Source organism: Rissa tridactyla, chromosome 3, assembly GCF_028500815.1.
Source record: "Rissa tridactyla isolate bRisTri1 chromosome 3, bRisTri1.patW.cur.20221130, whole genome shotgun sequence".
Classification (NCBI taxonomy): Eukaryota; Metazoa; Chordata; class Aves; order Charadriiformes; family Laridae; genus Rissa; species Rissa tridactyla.
This window is the reverse complement of record NC_071468.1, coordinates 2,627,843-2,643,743: the sequence shown is the minus strand read 5'-3', so window position 1 is coordinate 2,643,743 and position 15,901 is coordinate 2,627,843. Positions and strand designations below refer to the sequence as shown.

Genomic DNA, 15,901 nt, shown 5'->3' with positions numbered 1-15,901 from the left:
TCTCCTGTTGAAGAAAAGAAGCTCAATTGCTTATAAAATTCAAATTCAGTGATTGTTTCATGTTTACTTTTGTTTTTGACCCCTTTCAAGGAGATGAGCAGCCAGACTTAGAGGAAAGTGAAAATAACTTTTCCTTCATAGCAGTATTGCCAAATTGCAGTTATCGTGGACTGTGGTGAAGTGTTACTCCAAATGAATCAGAGTAACCAGAGAAAAAAAAAACTGGAAGGAGGAACTTCTATGCTTTCTAAGGGTGAACTTTCTAAAGCAAAAGGGAAGGTGACACTAAGATAAAGTAGTTTTAACTTGCTGTTTGTAAAGCAGTTGAAGGGAAAACTCCGTGACTTTAATAGCTAAAAGTCTTCTATTTTTAGAAAGATATTTCAGCTTTTGTTCTGTGCAGTGATTTTGGTTCATGTTGTTTGATGTGATCAAAAATGATTTTGTCCTGAAACTTTTCCTGTTCAGGCTGCTGAAGACTGGTTCTTTCTCATTTCTCAAACCGCTTGATCACTGATGCTGAAGATTAGTTATGTAAATCCCATTCTGCTGAGTTTTGCTGTGAGTTATGGACAGTTGACATGTATTTACTGAGATCTTTCTCTTTGTAGGTAGGGAAATGTTATGTTGGATAAGTACTTGTTACAATATCCTTAAAGCTTAAGAAAGCATGAAAGCTAACATCCTCACACTAGTTACCACATGTAATATTAAGAAAACTAATTCCTTTTTAGTAGAGATTCTCAAATTTTATGCTGTAGATGCTCTCAGCCTTCCTAGTAAGGGGTCTGCACAGAATCTGCAGTTATATTCCTGCTTAGTTATGTGAATAACTTCAATGAAATTCGAGAAAGAAAGAAAAACAACCCTTGCCTTGATTTTTTGGGGTTTTGTTTGTTTTGTTTTGTTTTTAAAGATACTTGACTAGTGTAGAACTTGAAGTCATCTAATTCCCAGTGTAGGAAAACTTCCTGTTAATTTCCTTTTTTTCATACCTTTTGGTCCTGTATGGCTTTTCCTCTCTCAGGATAGTTTTCAAGTTACGGAAGCCCCAAGCAGTTCCTGAGATGTGTCCAAGATAATGTGTTTTAGGCTATCCTGGATGTTGTCAGTGTTGGCTCTTGTGAGAGACTAGCTGTTCTAAGTGCCCTTAGATGCTCTTGTGGTTGGGACGTTACTGGTGAGAGGGTGCTTGGGAGCTGTGGAGGAGGGGGCAGTACCTTGGAGAGCAGACGTTGGCCCCGCGTCCGTCTGCCTGACTCGGGGGTGATCCATTGGCTTTTGGAGGGACCAACTGTTTTGTCATCCATGGGGGCACTTGCATGGCTTCAGGGAATTATGAGGCTCACTCTTTCTTTTAATTTGTAGAATTCTTTTTTGCTTATTTTTCTTCCACGTTAAACAGGGAAATACATTTATTCATTGTTAATACTGACTATTCACTTTGTGGCTTTTAATTCCTTGCGACTTTGATTTCTCTGTGCCGCTGCAGTTTGCCTCTGTCTTCCTGTGTTCAAGTAACATTGGGTCAGAAAAGCAGATCTTGCTTCCTGGAATCGTGTTGTGTGGACAAGTGATGAGCAGTCTGCAATTTGGCATTTTAGAGATTGGAAGGGGAGAGCAGTGTTTACTACTTGGTTCTTATTATTTCTTGTATTTTATTCTTTGAGTATTTAGTTTCATCTAAATACTCGATCATATTCATACTCTATCCTGCACCTCATTTTTGTTGCAACTCTTCTGTTATCTTTCTAAGTTGTTATTTTTCTGTGCTGGTGATTTTTTTTCCATTTCTCAGTTTCCGTTCTGCTTACTCGAATGCTCTTTCTGTTCTTCTCTCTATCCTCCACCCTGCTTAATTCTTCAGTGTTGCTTTATTTATAATTCTGTGTCTTCATACTACTGTTTCCTTTAACAAGCTTCCATAATAGATGGAAGTATTCTCTTGTTGACTGTTCAGGTCTGATTCAGAAAAGATGAGAAATATCACGGTCAGAAGTTGCATGTGGAATATGGCAGTGCTTTCATCTGTGTCTTGGTGCTTCCAACAAGTCCTTAAGTCTCTCACTTTATAGAAGAGAGTTTCTTAGGGAAAGATTCTCTGTACAGAATGGTTTTTATGATGTACTCTTTTTTTCATTCCTTTTTTAAATGTAGCTCATCTGTTAGTTTTACCAGCTTGGCTAGCTAATAAGTAAGGATTTTTGCAGGCTAAGCTATGCGTTTATAGTTGTCAGGATGCTGGGACAATCTGAAAAATAATCTTACCATCCTCAGGAGCAAGTGATTGTGATGATTACTGAATGCTGCTTATACTAATAATAGCGTACTGCAATTAAACATAGTTGTGGCCATTTAATTTCTGTTGTTTAAGCATATATTGTGGTAACTTTTTTGTGTAGCAAATTGGCAGTTTCCAGAATCTAATCTGTGAATAGGTGAGAAGCCATTCTTTTTACTTTCTTCCTTTCATTGTGTGGGAATTGTTTTGCAGTCTGAATGCTAAACATGGACACGGAACTATGAGTATCTCTGTGGTTTTCTTAACACTTGGTTACAATACCCAGCTTATTTGTAGTTTTACAAAGTGTTACTTTTGGGATTTTCCAGATCTGGTGTGTATGGTGAAAGGTGAACTTCTTGAGGAAATTTGGTGCAAATGCATTATAGCTATTTTGAGGTAATATTAGAAGAGGTAATACTTGCTCTGTTTACCTATATGTAGTTGTATGAGTATGTATAGAACTCCTCTGGGAGATTTAGTGTGGGAACAAGTGGTTGAAGAAGTTGAAACTTGTCAGAAAAAGTCCTTGTGGAAAAAGCGCCTTTGAGTGTTGACCTTTATTTAGCTAATTTGTAGAAGGTCTGTAAATAAGACTTCAACAACACATGACAATTGAGGCATGATTTCTAGATCGGCATCCATGCAGATCATGAGTTCCTGTCTAGGAAGCGATTGGCAGTGCTTTTTTTGCCTCTCTTCGCACTAGATTGAAGAAGCCTCAAATTCTTTGCGCTATTTTATTAATTGAATTCCACTTGAGAGTTTTTAATCTGTGTAATTGTATACAGGAACAGGGAAAAGTTTATGGTGAAAACTAAAGTGAAGCAGAGCACTGTGGTCTTAAGTATGTTAGCCAAAAGGCTTACTACATACACTGTTCTTAAGTACTGCATAGATTCCTTAATAACTTGAGAATGTGCTACTTCCATACCTGCTGTGCTAATGAGCAGACAAGGATGATTTCTTGTAGCTGCTTTTGGTAGGTTTGTGAAGAGCAACTGCAGCACTGGAGCTTTCTGCAAGCCTTGAAAAAGTTTGGGGTGTGTTTGGTTTTTTTTATTTATTCTTCTAGCTATAGAAGTGCATCGCTTTTAATTTCTTTGTGTAAAACTAGTGCCCTCAAAATGTGAAGTATTTCTCTACACTTAAAAGAGTCCAGCTTTTCAAGCTGCAAGTGGGTTTTTCCTGAGAAGGTAGTCTGTTAGCCTCTTTTGTGTTCCTTCTCTAAGAAATCATGGGGTACAAGAACTGTACAAATTACATGGTATTAGTGTGTCTGCTTTATCTTGTGTTGTGCAACACTCATTGTCTTTATCTCTCTATTGTGCTTCCCAACTCATTTTGGGGGGATTTGATAATTTTTAATGAGAGCTTAATTTCATTTTCAGGAAGTGGTCAGTTGCCTGTTTATTGATTTGTTACAGATAACTATTAAATTCTACTTAAGTTACAATACAACCCCCTTTGTTTTCACCACTAGTGAAATATTTTTTTTTAAGTGTATGTGGGGGTGTGTGAACTGAAAAACTAGTGTTTTTCAGAGTCGTCTTTTGCAAATCTAGTGATCAGGTTTCATTCTGGGCATCAACAAAACCGACAGTGCTTTCACTTCTACACTCTTTCTGCTTGTAGAAGCTATGAACAGTGCTCGAAATAGGCAATGGCATGTTTGCAAGGGAGGACAACTGCAGAAAAGTTGTAAAAGGGCCAGAACATCAAAATCTACTCGGGAATTTGGGAAATGGTCTCTGTGAAAGGCTTACATAGTACAGCTGATGCCACCCTTTTCAGGTGCCTGGTTTTTTGGACAGGAGAGGTGTATGGTGGAATTGTGTTCTAGGCTAGTAGTCGTCAGTTGATACAAGAGTGTGAACAACTTTATTTTTCCTTCTTGGAACTAGTATAAGATAGCAGTGGGGAGCGCGAGCTCAAAAGCTGGATAAAAGTAAGCTCTTTGGCTTGGTTTAAGGATGGTCAGTGCAGTAAATTCTGCACTGCATGGGCCAGTCTCTGACTTCTTACACGGTTAGGAATACACTATTAACTAGTTTACTTATGGTTGAAATTGGTTGTGTTTGTGGGTTTTTTTCTTTTTTTCTACTTTTTTTTTTCCTTAATCTTTGAAATTAAATTTTTACCACAAAGTGTCTAAAGTCGTAAGTCTCGATGCTTTCTCTGCTGATGTAGTATTTTAAGTAGATAGAGTCTGGTCAAGTTGATCAGATTTGTGATCAATTTTCATCACTATCTTGGAAGCTCACTAAGTCATAACAACAGTGCCAAAGTGAGTTGGCTTCGTACGTTGTGTCTGGCCATAGTTACGGATATATTGACCTGTGTGCACTTGCTGATAAGTGACTTGCAAAATACTCATTTATATCAAAATGACATCTGTGAATACGTTTTCTTACTGGGGGGGATGCTTGTCATGAAACTTAACTGCAGTCTTGGGGATACTTGTGTAGACCACAGACATTGCCTTCATCCATCCCTTACTTATTTCAGTCTACTAGCTTTCAAAAAAAATTTAAAAATTATGCTTTAACTAATAAATTACTGAGAACACCGTGTATTTCAGTGGATTATTAAATACAGATTATCTAGCAAAAGTGAGTGCAAAATTTGAGCATATGTTTGAAAGTTGGAAGAGAATGCAACTTTGCTGCTTGCCTATCCTTTTTCAGTATTTTAGTCTCCTTTTTGAATGAGGGTTGCTTGCATCTGTGTTGATGAAAACAAATAATGCCTTGGAGTTCAAATGCTCAGGAAGCTCTTCTTGGGCTTTCAATGAATTGCCTGAAGCTCCATTTAGTGTAATGACCCATTGCCCATTTATCCATCTTATCTCTTTGTTTAAGCAGGCTCAAACATACTTTGTAAGAAGTAAATTAATCATATTTGCCTCTCACAGATTTTGTCCCTAAAACCTGGAGCACAGTCATTAGGTGCTTTTGTTATAAATCTGCTGGTAGTCTGTTGGTTCTTACTGGCTGTGGTGGCTCAGTCGTGGGCTCTGGCCTTTTCTTTCTGGGTGTAGGGGAAAAGCTGTTGTTGTTTTCTGTAACCAATTCATAGTCTGCCAAGTAGTACAGCTGAACCAATTCGCAAGGTTCTGTCTTGAAAATAGAATGCTTCCTGGAGTACGTATTTTAACTTTTGCATTCCTTGCTGCTTTTAATTAAGAGTAATAGGAAACCTCTTTAGCTTTTGGTTCCTTGTTCTGGAACCTCGTGCAATTAAATCTTTGTTTTACTTATAAAATAGTTTGATAAACTTGGAGTTCTGTGTTTTCACCTCAAAGTGGTATTTTAGAAAAGTCCAGAGGTGGAGTGTTTAAAGAAAAATAGTTAAAAACCAGAGTCATTCAAGTAGTGACATTATTTTCTAAGTTATCAAAAGGAAGGAATGCAAGCAAGTACTCTATTTTAAACTGAAGGTAAGCAATCCTTTATCCCAGCAGTAGTTTTGGCATTGACAGTGTCAGCCCTAGCTTTGAAAGTTACCTTGGGGTAATTAGTGACATGCTAGGAAGTTCTGGTTTCATGCAATGCTTGTCCAATCCTGAATTGATTCTTTAAGAAACTTGTAGTGGCCATTGTCAAGATATTATGATGAGCAGCCTGACTCTCTGCATCTAGTCTATGTTTTGGTGATGTCAAGCAGACTTGATTGTATGGGAATACTACATAAATAAATCCGGGTTGGTTTTTTTTAATTAAAAGAGGCGCTATAACAATTTTATATTAAAGATGAAAATGCAGTCTTCCCAGAATTGTTATGTCTTATCTTGGAGTCAGAGACAATTTACAATACTGCATTAAAATAGGACTCTGAAATAAGACTACTACTATTTTTATTTTTTTCATCAGAACACAGTATTGCTTATACTTGCAAACCTTTGCCATATTTGTTGAAATTGCTTTTATGTTCAAAAGTTTAAGTGTCTGACAGAGGCCAGTAATGTGATCACAGTTTGTTTTTCTAAGGAAATGAGACTTTAAAAGGGTTACTAATTCCTGTCTTTAAGCTATTATGTCTCTGTAATATTGGCTTTGTAATCTCTGTATACTTTCTTTGTAATCGAAAGCTTGCAGGAAAGAAATAAATTTACCAAGTTGGAGTATTTATAAATAGAAAAATTTAGAGTTAGATTTAGACTTAAAGTGAATTCAGGTGTGTTATGGGGTGGAAGTGGGTATAGTTATCCCTAATGCTGCGCCGTAGGGATATGATGAGGGTGAGCATTGATAACTCAGTATCATAAAGATACCATAAAGGCACTCAGAAGCACCTTAACAAAACAATTACAGAATTTTATTACTACAGTGTTTTGTGTTACAGATTTGATTTTTCCTGAGTTAACCTGGCATCTGAGCAATGTTTCTAATACTGAAGAATTAACTTGCTTTTTTTACTTCATAGTACATTGTACAGTAGTGTTTCAGCACTCTTTGGTTATGTGTATCTGGACAGTTTTCTGAGGCACTTTTATTTTGTGGAGACTGAGGAGTGGAAAGAAGACTCTTCCTCCCTGAAAAGTTGTAGGAGAGCTTGGGCAGTTAAACTATTGCTGTTGAACTTCAAGCTGACACTGTCCTTCTAGATACTTGTCAAAGGTGGCTTTGTAAAGGTCTGGAAGAACTCTGAATAAATCTAAGGCAGCCATGAATTCTTTATAATAAAAAAGGACTAATTCCAATAGATGAAAGTCGAAAGGGAGTGGGAGACACTAAGCTCTGTGGCTATAGTCTTATTTACTATTGATCATAAACAAAAGGAATCCCCCTACAAGTAACAGAAAACATCTCAATGCATATATGTATAAAAAATTGATGTGCTGGTTCTCTGTGTGAAAATGGTACTTAAAGAGATGATTATGTATAAATCTCTTTCAAGATTAGTATTATTGTCCCTAATACTGTTTCATTTAGCGTATGGCACTTGTTTCCTCTGTTTAATCTGTATCAGGGAACAATTTCTGAGAATAATACCCATTTTGAAAGTGATCTCCTCTTTCCCATGAGAAGCTGATATCACATGAGGCTTGGGGGAGAAGGGGGAGGGAGCAGAATCTATATGTAGCTGTACTTCGTTGCAGTTTTAAATATGTAGAAATTACAGTTTTATATATGAAAGCATTTTCTATTGTTTACTATTTTTTGCTTCTGAAAGTAGAGAAAGTATACTTTGAAAAAAAAAATACTATTTTTACTTGCCATTTGATTTTGTACTTGGTGTGATAAGTGACCTTTGGATATAAGATATTCCTCTCAAGTCTAGTATGATAGTTGTCCTTGAGGTCTAATTACAGTCTGTTCCTTTAGCTCTGAAGTTCTTGCTAAAAATGCACTTACGATCTGAGCTTTGTTTGTTCACAGTTGAAATTGTATTGCCCCCTTCTTTGTAGTTGATTTATATTTTTCTCATCTTCTGTAATTTTCTTGGTTTAGTAGCTTTATTAATAGGTTTTTTTCTTAGCTTGGGAGATGGTGTTGTTTCTAGTACTATAATACACTTTTAGCAAATCACTCTTGTGGAAGATTAGGTAAATCACACAAGTTTTCATTTAAAGCTAGCCAAGTAAAGTGGGAGACTGGGGAAACAGCAAGGAAATTTTTTTTTCTGTGTTTTGGCTTCTTGTCAGCTACCTAAATAAACAATGACATTTTAAGTATATCTGATTTTTTTTAAGAACATCTGAAAACTTGAACACTAGAAAATGTTTTTTAAAAAAATCAATCAATTACTAATTGTTACTTTGGGTTAGCTAAGTAGCTCTGCTCTTTCTTATATGGTGTTACTGTGACAAAAAGATCTCTAAACCAACTTGTAAAGATTCAGTGAAATGAGACATCGCAAGTATGCAGAAAGATGCTATTTCCTTCATTATATTTGTTGAATGTATTTAGCTGGAATTTACCTACATACTGGTCTTTCTTCTTTCTGCTGGTTAGTTGTGTCTTGGATGGAGCTGTTTAAGGCCTTCAGTGTTCTGTTTTTTCCATGTTCCAATGGTAACTGTATCTTCAGTTTCTTTGCCTATAGATGAGCAGTATTAGGGGGAAGTTACTCAGGATGGGATGGAGCGATTTTCCCTTTGCAGTCACTACAAAGGTGTTCTCTCAGCCTCACATTCCTCACTTCCCTTTCCAGCACCCCCCTGCTTCCATAGCTGCCACCCTGAGTATTCGGTGGCTTAAAAAGCCAACAAAAAAGTGGGTGGTTTTTGGTTAGATTGGTAGGTTGGGTTTGCTCAATTCCCAGTCCAGCTCTCTGGGTTCCTGCAGGAGTGCTAGTGGTTGTTTGGAGTAGTTGAAAGGCATGGCTATGGATGCCATTAGTAGTGTGGACTTGGACTTAAACTGGGTTATGTTGATCTTGAAATTGGATCTAGTGTGGGGAAAAGGTGTTTGTGTGTGTGGAAATAAGAGGGAAAAGGAAGGACTGGAGGGTGAGAAGGTCAAAGAGGCTTTAACTGAGAAGAAAAATTTGCTAGAGCCAATTTAAGGAAGAAGAAGAAAATTGAGCCCAGAGCGCTCAGGAGTAAAGTAGGGAAGGCGTCTCTAACACTGCTAGCTCATGGAGAAAGGAGCCTGGAGAAAGAAGCAGCCGCTGGAGACAGGGGCAAAGGAGCCGAGCCTGGGATTGGCGTGCCACTGCTGAGAGTAATACTAATAGATCAGGGAATGACTGGCTGTAAAGCTCTGGAGCACATATTATCAATTCTTATCGATGAGAGCACACAAGCTGCCACTTTGACGTGCTTCAGATGCTCTCAAAGCACACAAGTATGCCTTAGCATATCCTGTGGGAATCACTGTCTTAGGTACGAAACTAGGGGAGAGTCTTACCCACCAAATCAATTTGCAAGAATGGGGTTTGTCATAGTAAAATTTTTTGAAAAAGTTTGACATGATTGTTACGGCTGGGTTTGAAACACTGGGAGTGTAGGAGACCGGGGAGACAGAAGATTGAGGAGGACCGGAGACGTGCAGGATGCTCGAATATGGGAGAGAATAAGGGATAGTCCTTTATTTACAAGTGGATGAGTCTGTTTTAATTACTGGCCCATTCAAGGTAGAAGAGAACTAGTTGAAAGGAGAGAGATGCATCATCAATTGGAAGTGAAATCATATGCAGCAAGGGAGTCCTCATAGAACTGACTAAAATCAACAAATACACAGGGATGATAACTAGTGCAGTTGTTCCTATTGCTTTTCTGTCTGTACTTTTTTCAATTAAAAAAATATTACAAAGGCTTCATAACCAATTGTTCAAGCTTCACATGTCCCTAAAGAGAGGGCCTGTAAATCAAGAGCATCCACAAAGTTGATATTCAGAATAAGGCAGGAACTCGAAAGCCTAAGATTTAAATTTTGGTTGTGAGGACATAATTTAGGTGAGCTGAAAAATATCATTTCTGCTAAGGAGTGTACGAGAGAGCTTCAGCTAAGGTGCAGTAGGAGAAGCCCTGCAGGATGCGTCACTACCCCTTTTGGTAGTGGCACAGGCTTAGATCAACTTAAATTCAGTGGAAAAGTGCAGCCTCAGTGTGGTTGCTCCTGTTTTCAACTTCCTGAGCATTTTCAGGAACAAGAACAATATTATTTCTAGGTACAGAAAACAAAAGGGAAGCAGTGGACGTAGCCACTATATTGATTAGCAACAATTAGTAAATAAGACCGTTTGAAGTTGGTCTATGTGTGAGATGTAGAATGTGTAAACAGGAAAACAGATTTCTCCAACTGGTGCATATACCTCCCTGTTTTTTTGACCTGGGTCATATGCCTCAGTATTTCTATAACGTCTACATTCTGTACACTTTACATGGCAATTGTAGCTCTTAAGGGACCAGTTTACTTTACTTTCAGTTCTTTATTTTTTCTTGATCGCATAGAGGGATAGTTGAGAGTGTTTCAAACTGTGGCAGTGAAGAGGCTGCTCCGGAAGTTAGGAATTACTGTGCTACTTGTGAGCGTGTGTGTTTTTAAGTAGGGTGGTGTGGGGATGAAGGAAGTTTTATAAACATATATGTAAGATCCTACAAGTTAGAATTAAATTTGCTGCTACTAAATGATTGTCAACGGTTTTTGTGTCAGGTTTGAAGGGATTCATCTTAATGAAACAATGCTCACAAAAATTGGAAAACAAAGGTTTTATGAAACTTTTATGCTGGGCAAGTCTTTTTCAGATACTATCTATAGTTAAGGATCTGTCTTTTCTGGTCAGCTTGACCTAAATTGTTTGACAGAGTTGTTGGTTTCTTCAGTGCTGTGCTTTGGTCTTAAGAGAGTCAAGTGCCATGGTAATTTGTAGTGTTTAAAATAAAAAGTAGTATGAAGTGATACCCGCCTTCTAGTCTGCTTGTCAATTTTGTGCTTTGTCCAGTGTTGTATAGGGATCTTTAAAGCCTTCTAGCAGTAAGACAGAAAAGTGATTTTTAAAGTTTAATGGTATCCTATTGAGAGACTGCTTTTTGTGTATTTTTATATTTGTGTGTGCGCATATACATGGAGGTACCCATGTGTGTTGTTGTGGTTTGACCCCAGCTAGCAACTAGGGGCTCGCTCGCTCCCCACTCCCCTCCCAGTAGGGTAGGGAGAAGAGGAGGGGGAAAGTAAACTTGTGGGTTGAGATATAGACAGTTTAATAGAGCAGTAACGGGAGAGGAAAATTGTAATAATATTAATTGTAATAATGGTAAAAGAATATTCAAAATAAAGTGATCCAACACAAGTTGCTCTCACCACCTGATGATTAGTTGCCCAGGCTGTCCCGAGCGGTGATTGTGGATTCCTGTCCCCAGCCAACCCCCACTTATATGCTGAGCATGACGTCTGTGGTACGGAATATTCCTTTGGCCAGTTTGTTCTACCTATGCTCCCTCTCAGCTTCTATGGGAAGCTGAAAAAGTCCTCGATTAATGTAAGTATCACTTAGCAACAGCTAAAACAATATGTGTTATCAACATTATTCTCATACTGAATCCAAAATACAGCAGCCGCTCTCAAAAAAAAATTAATTCTATCCCAGCCGAAAGCAGGACAGTATGTGCAGATGTAATGTCCTTATTTGAAAGAAGTCACAGATATTTGTTTTGTGTCAGTATTCTTCTGAACTTTACTTTCTGATCTGTGCCAGCAGACTTTCATTCACTTCAGTTGTTGGAAACTTGTATTCATAGATCACGTAGGACCTCACAAGGCTGAGGCTGGAAAAGAGGCTGAAGTAGGGGTTCTGAAGAGCTTGCTTCTGTTACAGAACCCTTCCCACAAAGCTTGCTTGTGAAGTAGTTTTTTAAGCATATAATACTTGAAATTTCGTGGGAAATGTGGAAGTGAATACTTATTTTTGTTATAAATGAAATGGTTGACTTAAAAGGAACACTGACATTCTCAAATTGTGTAGCAATTAGATAATTGTAGAAGTGTATGCAAGTTTAGGACAAGGAGGAAATGAGAATTGTGCATTCATAGTTAAAGACAGTTACGTGGCCAGTAGACAGAATCCAGTGCCCTAATATATTATTGGTTAATGCGTTAAGTGGAGAAATGGACTACTACTGATGTTTGGCTTATTACAGTGTATAAGCATTTTTTAGATGGAAGTGGGACGTTTGATAATACCTCGTTGAAATATTTGGGGTTTGAATTCAGTACATAGCTGTTACGTTTGCTAGCTGTAATAAATATGGTAAGCGTTTATCATTTTGCCACTTAGTGATTCATTTATGGTTAAGTGTCAGTATAGACTTGTCTATATTTGAAAGTAATAATCATCAACTTGGCTAGTCTGAAATAACTTTATGCATAACCTGCACATTGTTCTTATCTTGATAGTTTTGTTGGTGGGGGTTTTTGGGGGGTATTTTTCCTAGTCTTTATCTGATCAGGAAAAGGAAGTTAAGGTCTCATGGTCATCTCAAAATGCAGACTTCTAAAATCTAGGGTGGGGGGTGGGGGCTGGGAAAGGCACCTGGTTAATGGGTAGAATTGTTGAAGAAGGTTCATATTTGAAAGTGCACATCAATCAGTAGTTCCCAGTGAAGCTTATGAAGAGTATTAAATAAGAGGAGGATTAGAAGAAGGGGCTGTTTTCAATCAATAATTTTCACAGCAGTATTCCAGAATACTGTGCAGATTCTGTTTTCAAGCTAGTTGCATCTAAACCCTATCTCTGTTCACTAAAGCAAAAAATACGTAGATTTGGTTGAGAACTTCAGTTTCTAATATGAAAACATATTTACAAAATATATTTCTTTATTTTTCATATCAAAGATAATTTCTAATAAAAGTAGAGCAATTGCATGAGGGGTTTTTTGCTAATAGTATGTGTATGTTTTTGTGTTCTTTAGTATCAGACATTGAAGGTGCCGATGGGTTGCAGCTCAGAAAGGAACATGCCCTCAAGATATTTGCTTACATCAATTCCTGGACACAAAGGTAATTTTGGAGTGATTTTGAGTGTTGATGATACTGGATCTCAACAGTAGGTTTCCATTTTTAAAAAATACAGTAGAGTGAATTAGAATGGGCAACTTATTAATGTATAGGTAAGTGATACTTGGAGAGTAAAGGACACTTTGCTACTTACAAAATAACAATAAACATGTTACCCAGTGCATTTTGGGCAAAACATATTTTGAATGTGATTGGTGTTTTGGATGCTGTAATAATTGTGTAGCAATAAATAGCTATATTGCAATGACAAATAATGTGTGTTGCTGCTTTAAGATGAAATTTTCTGACCTTCTGTGGGGGGGACAGGGTAGGGTAAGAAGAATCTAAGAAAAGATCACTTCGAATGGGATCATCATATCAAATTTTTCTCAGTGTCCTAGTACTCAGAGTCAAGATGACAAATGATTGCAGCTCATAGCTACTAAACTGATACAGAAAATCCTTTGCACGTTGTCTTAAATCAATTACATTATTCCTTTTAATCTATTATTTAAATTACTGTTGTTGGTTTTTTTTAAAGTAGTTATATCAACTGTTCTGCTTACCTCACACCTACTTATTTTTTTCCAGCACAAGGAATTGTATGGATACTAGTTTTTATAAAGAATCTACAATAAGAATGTTTGGAATTCAGTGTTCAGCAGCGGTCACAAGACCAAACTGAATTGTAAGAAATAATTGGTAAAAGCATAGAGAATAAATTGGAAAACATAATTCTGGTATTTAGAAGACTCCGAAAGACAAAAAGGAATGTTACATTTGAATACCTGCAAAAGCAGAATCCTCCTGTTCTTCATTCTGCCCAAAAAGGCATTCAGAGCAAATTCATTATCTTCTGCAATATGCTGTTAGACACAGAGAAGAATTTTAAATCAAAATAAACAGCAGCAACAGAAACCAGAATACTGTCATTTCTTGACAGGTCCTAGATCCCAAGTATGTCTGTGAACAATTGCAACCTTGTCGTTTTCCAGGTCATCATCTGTTTGGAGTTTTGTTCTGTTCAACAGCTATACCAGGACAAATCCAACCTGAAGAAAAAGTAAAGACTGGATAACATTTACCTCTTTATTTTCTTCTGGTTTCTTTTTACCTTCCATATGTATGGTTGCATACTAAGAAAAAAGTATGGAAATCAGTCCTTAATGTATTCAAAGCAGAGTCTGGCAAAGAGGCCACAGGAAGGAGTTTTACTTTACATTTTAATTTCATGTCCTGTTTCTATTCTGCCAAATGGGCTTGTGAGAGTTCTGCTTGTTGTCTTGTGCTTGAAGCCTTCCTTAAGAACTACTTTTTACTTTGTTACCTGTAGTTTAAATCTCTGCTTTCCTTCAGAACATCAGTTGGTAATTCAGCCTGAAGAACACCTTTTTCTTCCATCTGCATGTTGTGTTTCCATTTCAGTTTTCTTCTGGAAATTATGTTCAAAGAAGTCATATTTGTAGCACACTCATTTTTTTTTTATGGATCTTTAATTTTGGGTGGAGCTCTTCTTCCTGGGAACACATTCAGATACATGAAGACTTGGAGGTTTTGCACATACCTCTGTCTTGGAAAAAAAAATGTGCCTTTGCCCAATAGAGAATTCTCCAATATTGGTTGGCATTCAAATACAGATATATGAGAAGTATTCACCGGACTTTGTTTTCATTATTATTGAGAATAATTTGTTACAGCCAAGTGGGGTAGTAATTTGTAGGCATAAGTGATGGACCTATTGTAGTTAGTTTTCCCCAAGGATAAATGCTTGAGGATACACTTGGCTCTGCCTGCAATTCGTTGTTGTCATTTGTTAATATGAAAATACATTTAGAAGTAAATCACAAAATCTATTTTTCAAATGGGTGAAGACACAATATTAAAAGAATTTTTCTTCCTGGATAGATGGCACAAAAGGTTTTAGACTCTTCCATCACTGTGTCTGGAATTGGAGAATACTGAATGTTATCTTTCTGTCTAACCCACTGAAAAAACCCACCCTGTATTCAGAACGCATATGCTTTAAGAGCTGTAGCTCAAGGGCATGTTTGTATTCCCTCGAGTGAGGCAGCACCCTCTACCTGTGATAGTTCTGAGTTCTGTCTCTTTTTTTTTTTCTTACAAAATATAATTTATTAAGCCCAGTTTCTAGATTAAATGCTATGCTTTGCAGCAGATTTTTTTAATCACTTCTTACTGATGACTTTTTGCTCTATCTTTTGCCTGCTAATTTCTTTCAGAAATTATATGTGTAATAATTTGTATTATTTTAGTATCTGAAAACTGTAGTCATGGACTGGAGCCCATTGTGCTCCATGTACCTTGAGCAGGGTCTCTACCGCAAGAGAGCTACCAGTTTATGTAGCAGTTACGTCATCTACTAGACTTTGAGGGAGAAGATTCGAGTCCATCTCAAAGATTCTGCTACAAGCATATAGCCTTTAATTTTAGTCTTCATTGAAGCCCCCTTGCTTATTGCTTGCTTTCTTCTCTGCATTCTCTGGGATTTAGATCCTTTTAGGGGAATATCCTCCGCCTTTTGTTCAGAAGGAGGAGATTGTTTGTTTGTATGGAAGAAGCAAATGTTCCCAGACAATAGGTTCTAGGGTATCTGTCTTGGGGGGGTTTACGCACCAAGAATCTCTTTGACATCCATAGTTATCCTTGCCACAACTAGAGCTGTATTACAGAGTTTTCTAACTTGATGATTTGATTGATTTTTTTTTCTTATTATATTGATAAAAGGGATGGTGTATAGTTTTCCCCCTTGTTGTCTTCAGTTTACAGTGTATCAGTAGGTATTCAGAGGAATAATCTCTGAGGCTATATAGTGAAGGAAGTAATGAAAATACTTGATACTGCCTTTTCCCATGAGGAAAGGGGTACCAACGCGCATGGGACTTCTATTTAAATGCAGACAGAAGAAGTGAGCTTAAATACTCAATTAAAAATACAATTATTTTGCAGCCCTGTTGATTTAAAAGTAACAATTCTTACACAGCTGACAAGCGTTGTCAGGTGGTTTATTGCAATAAATGTCAATAGAGAAAACCAGAGGAGGAAGTGGATTTAGGAACATACTGAAGAACACTGCTGCTTTAGTACTACGGTGACCTTTCCCTTTTAGATGTCTTTTGTATATTTTACTCACAGTGGCAGCTGCTGAAGGATAACAGGG

General features: G+C 37.3%; 1 protein-coding gene across 15 annotated transcripts in view; it reads left to right on the top strand.

The window, feature by feature from the left end:
• The window catches only part of USP34 (ubiquitin specific peptidase 34), a 134,587-nt gene that overhangs the window by 6,447 nt on the left and 112,239 nt on the right, over positions 1-15,901 (top strand). For all 15 annotated transcript variants that reach the window (XM_054194306.1, XM_054194309.1, XM_054194297.1 and 12 more), the window contains exon 2: positions 12,639-12,726. In XM_054194306.1, the coding sequence (XP_054050281.1) occupies positions 12,639-12,726 (88 nt within the window). The remainder of the gene's footprint in view (positions 1-12,638; positions 12,727-15,901) is intronic.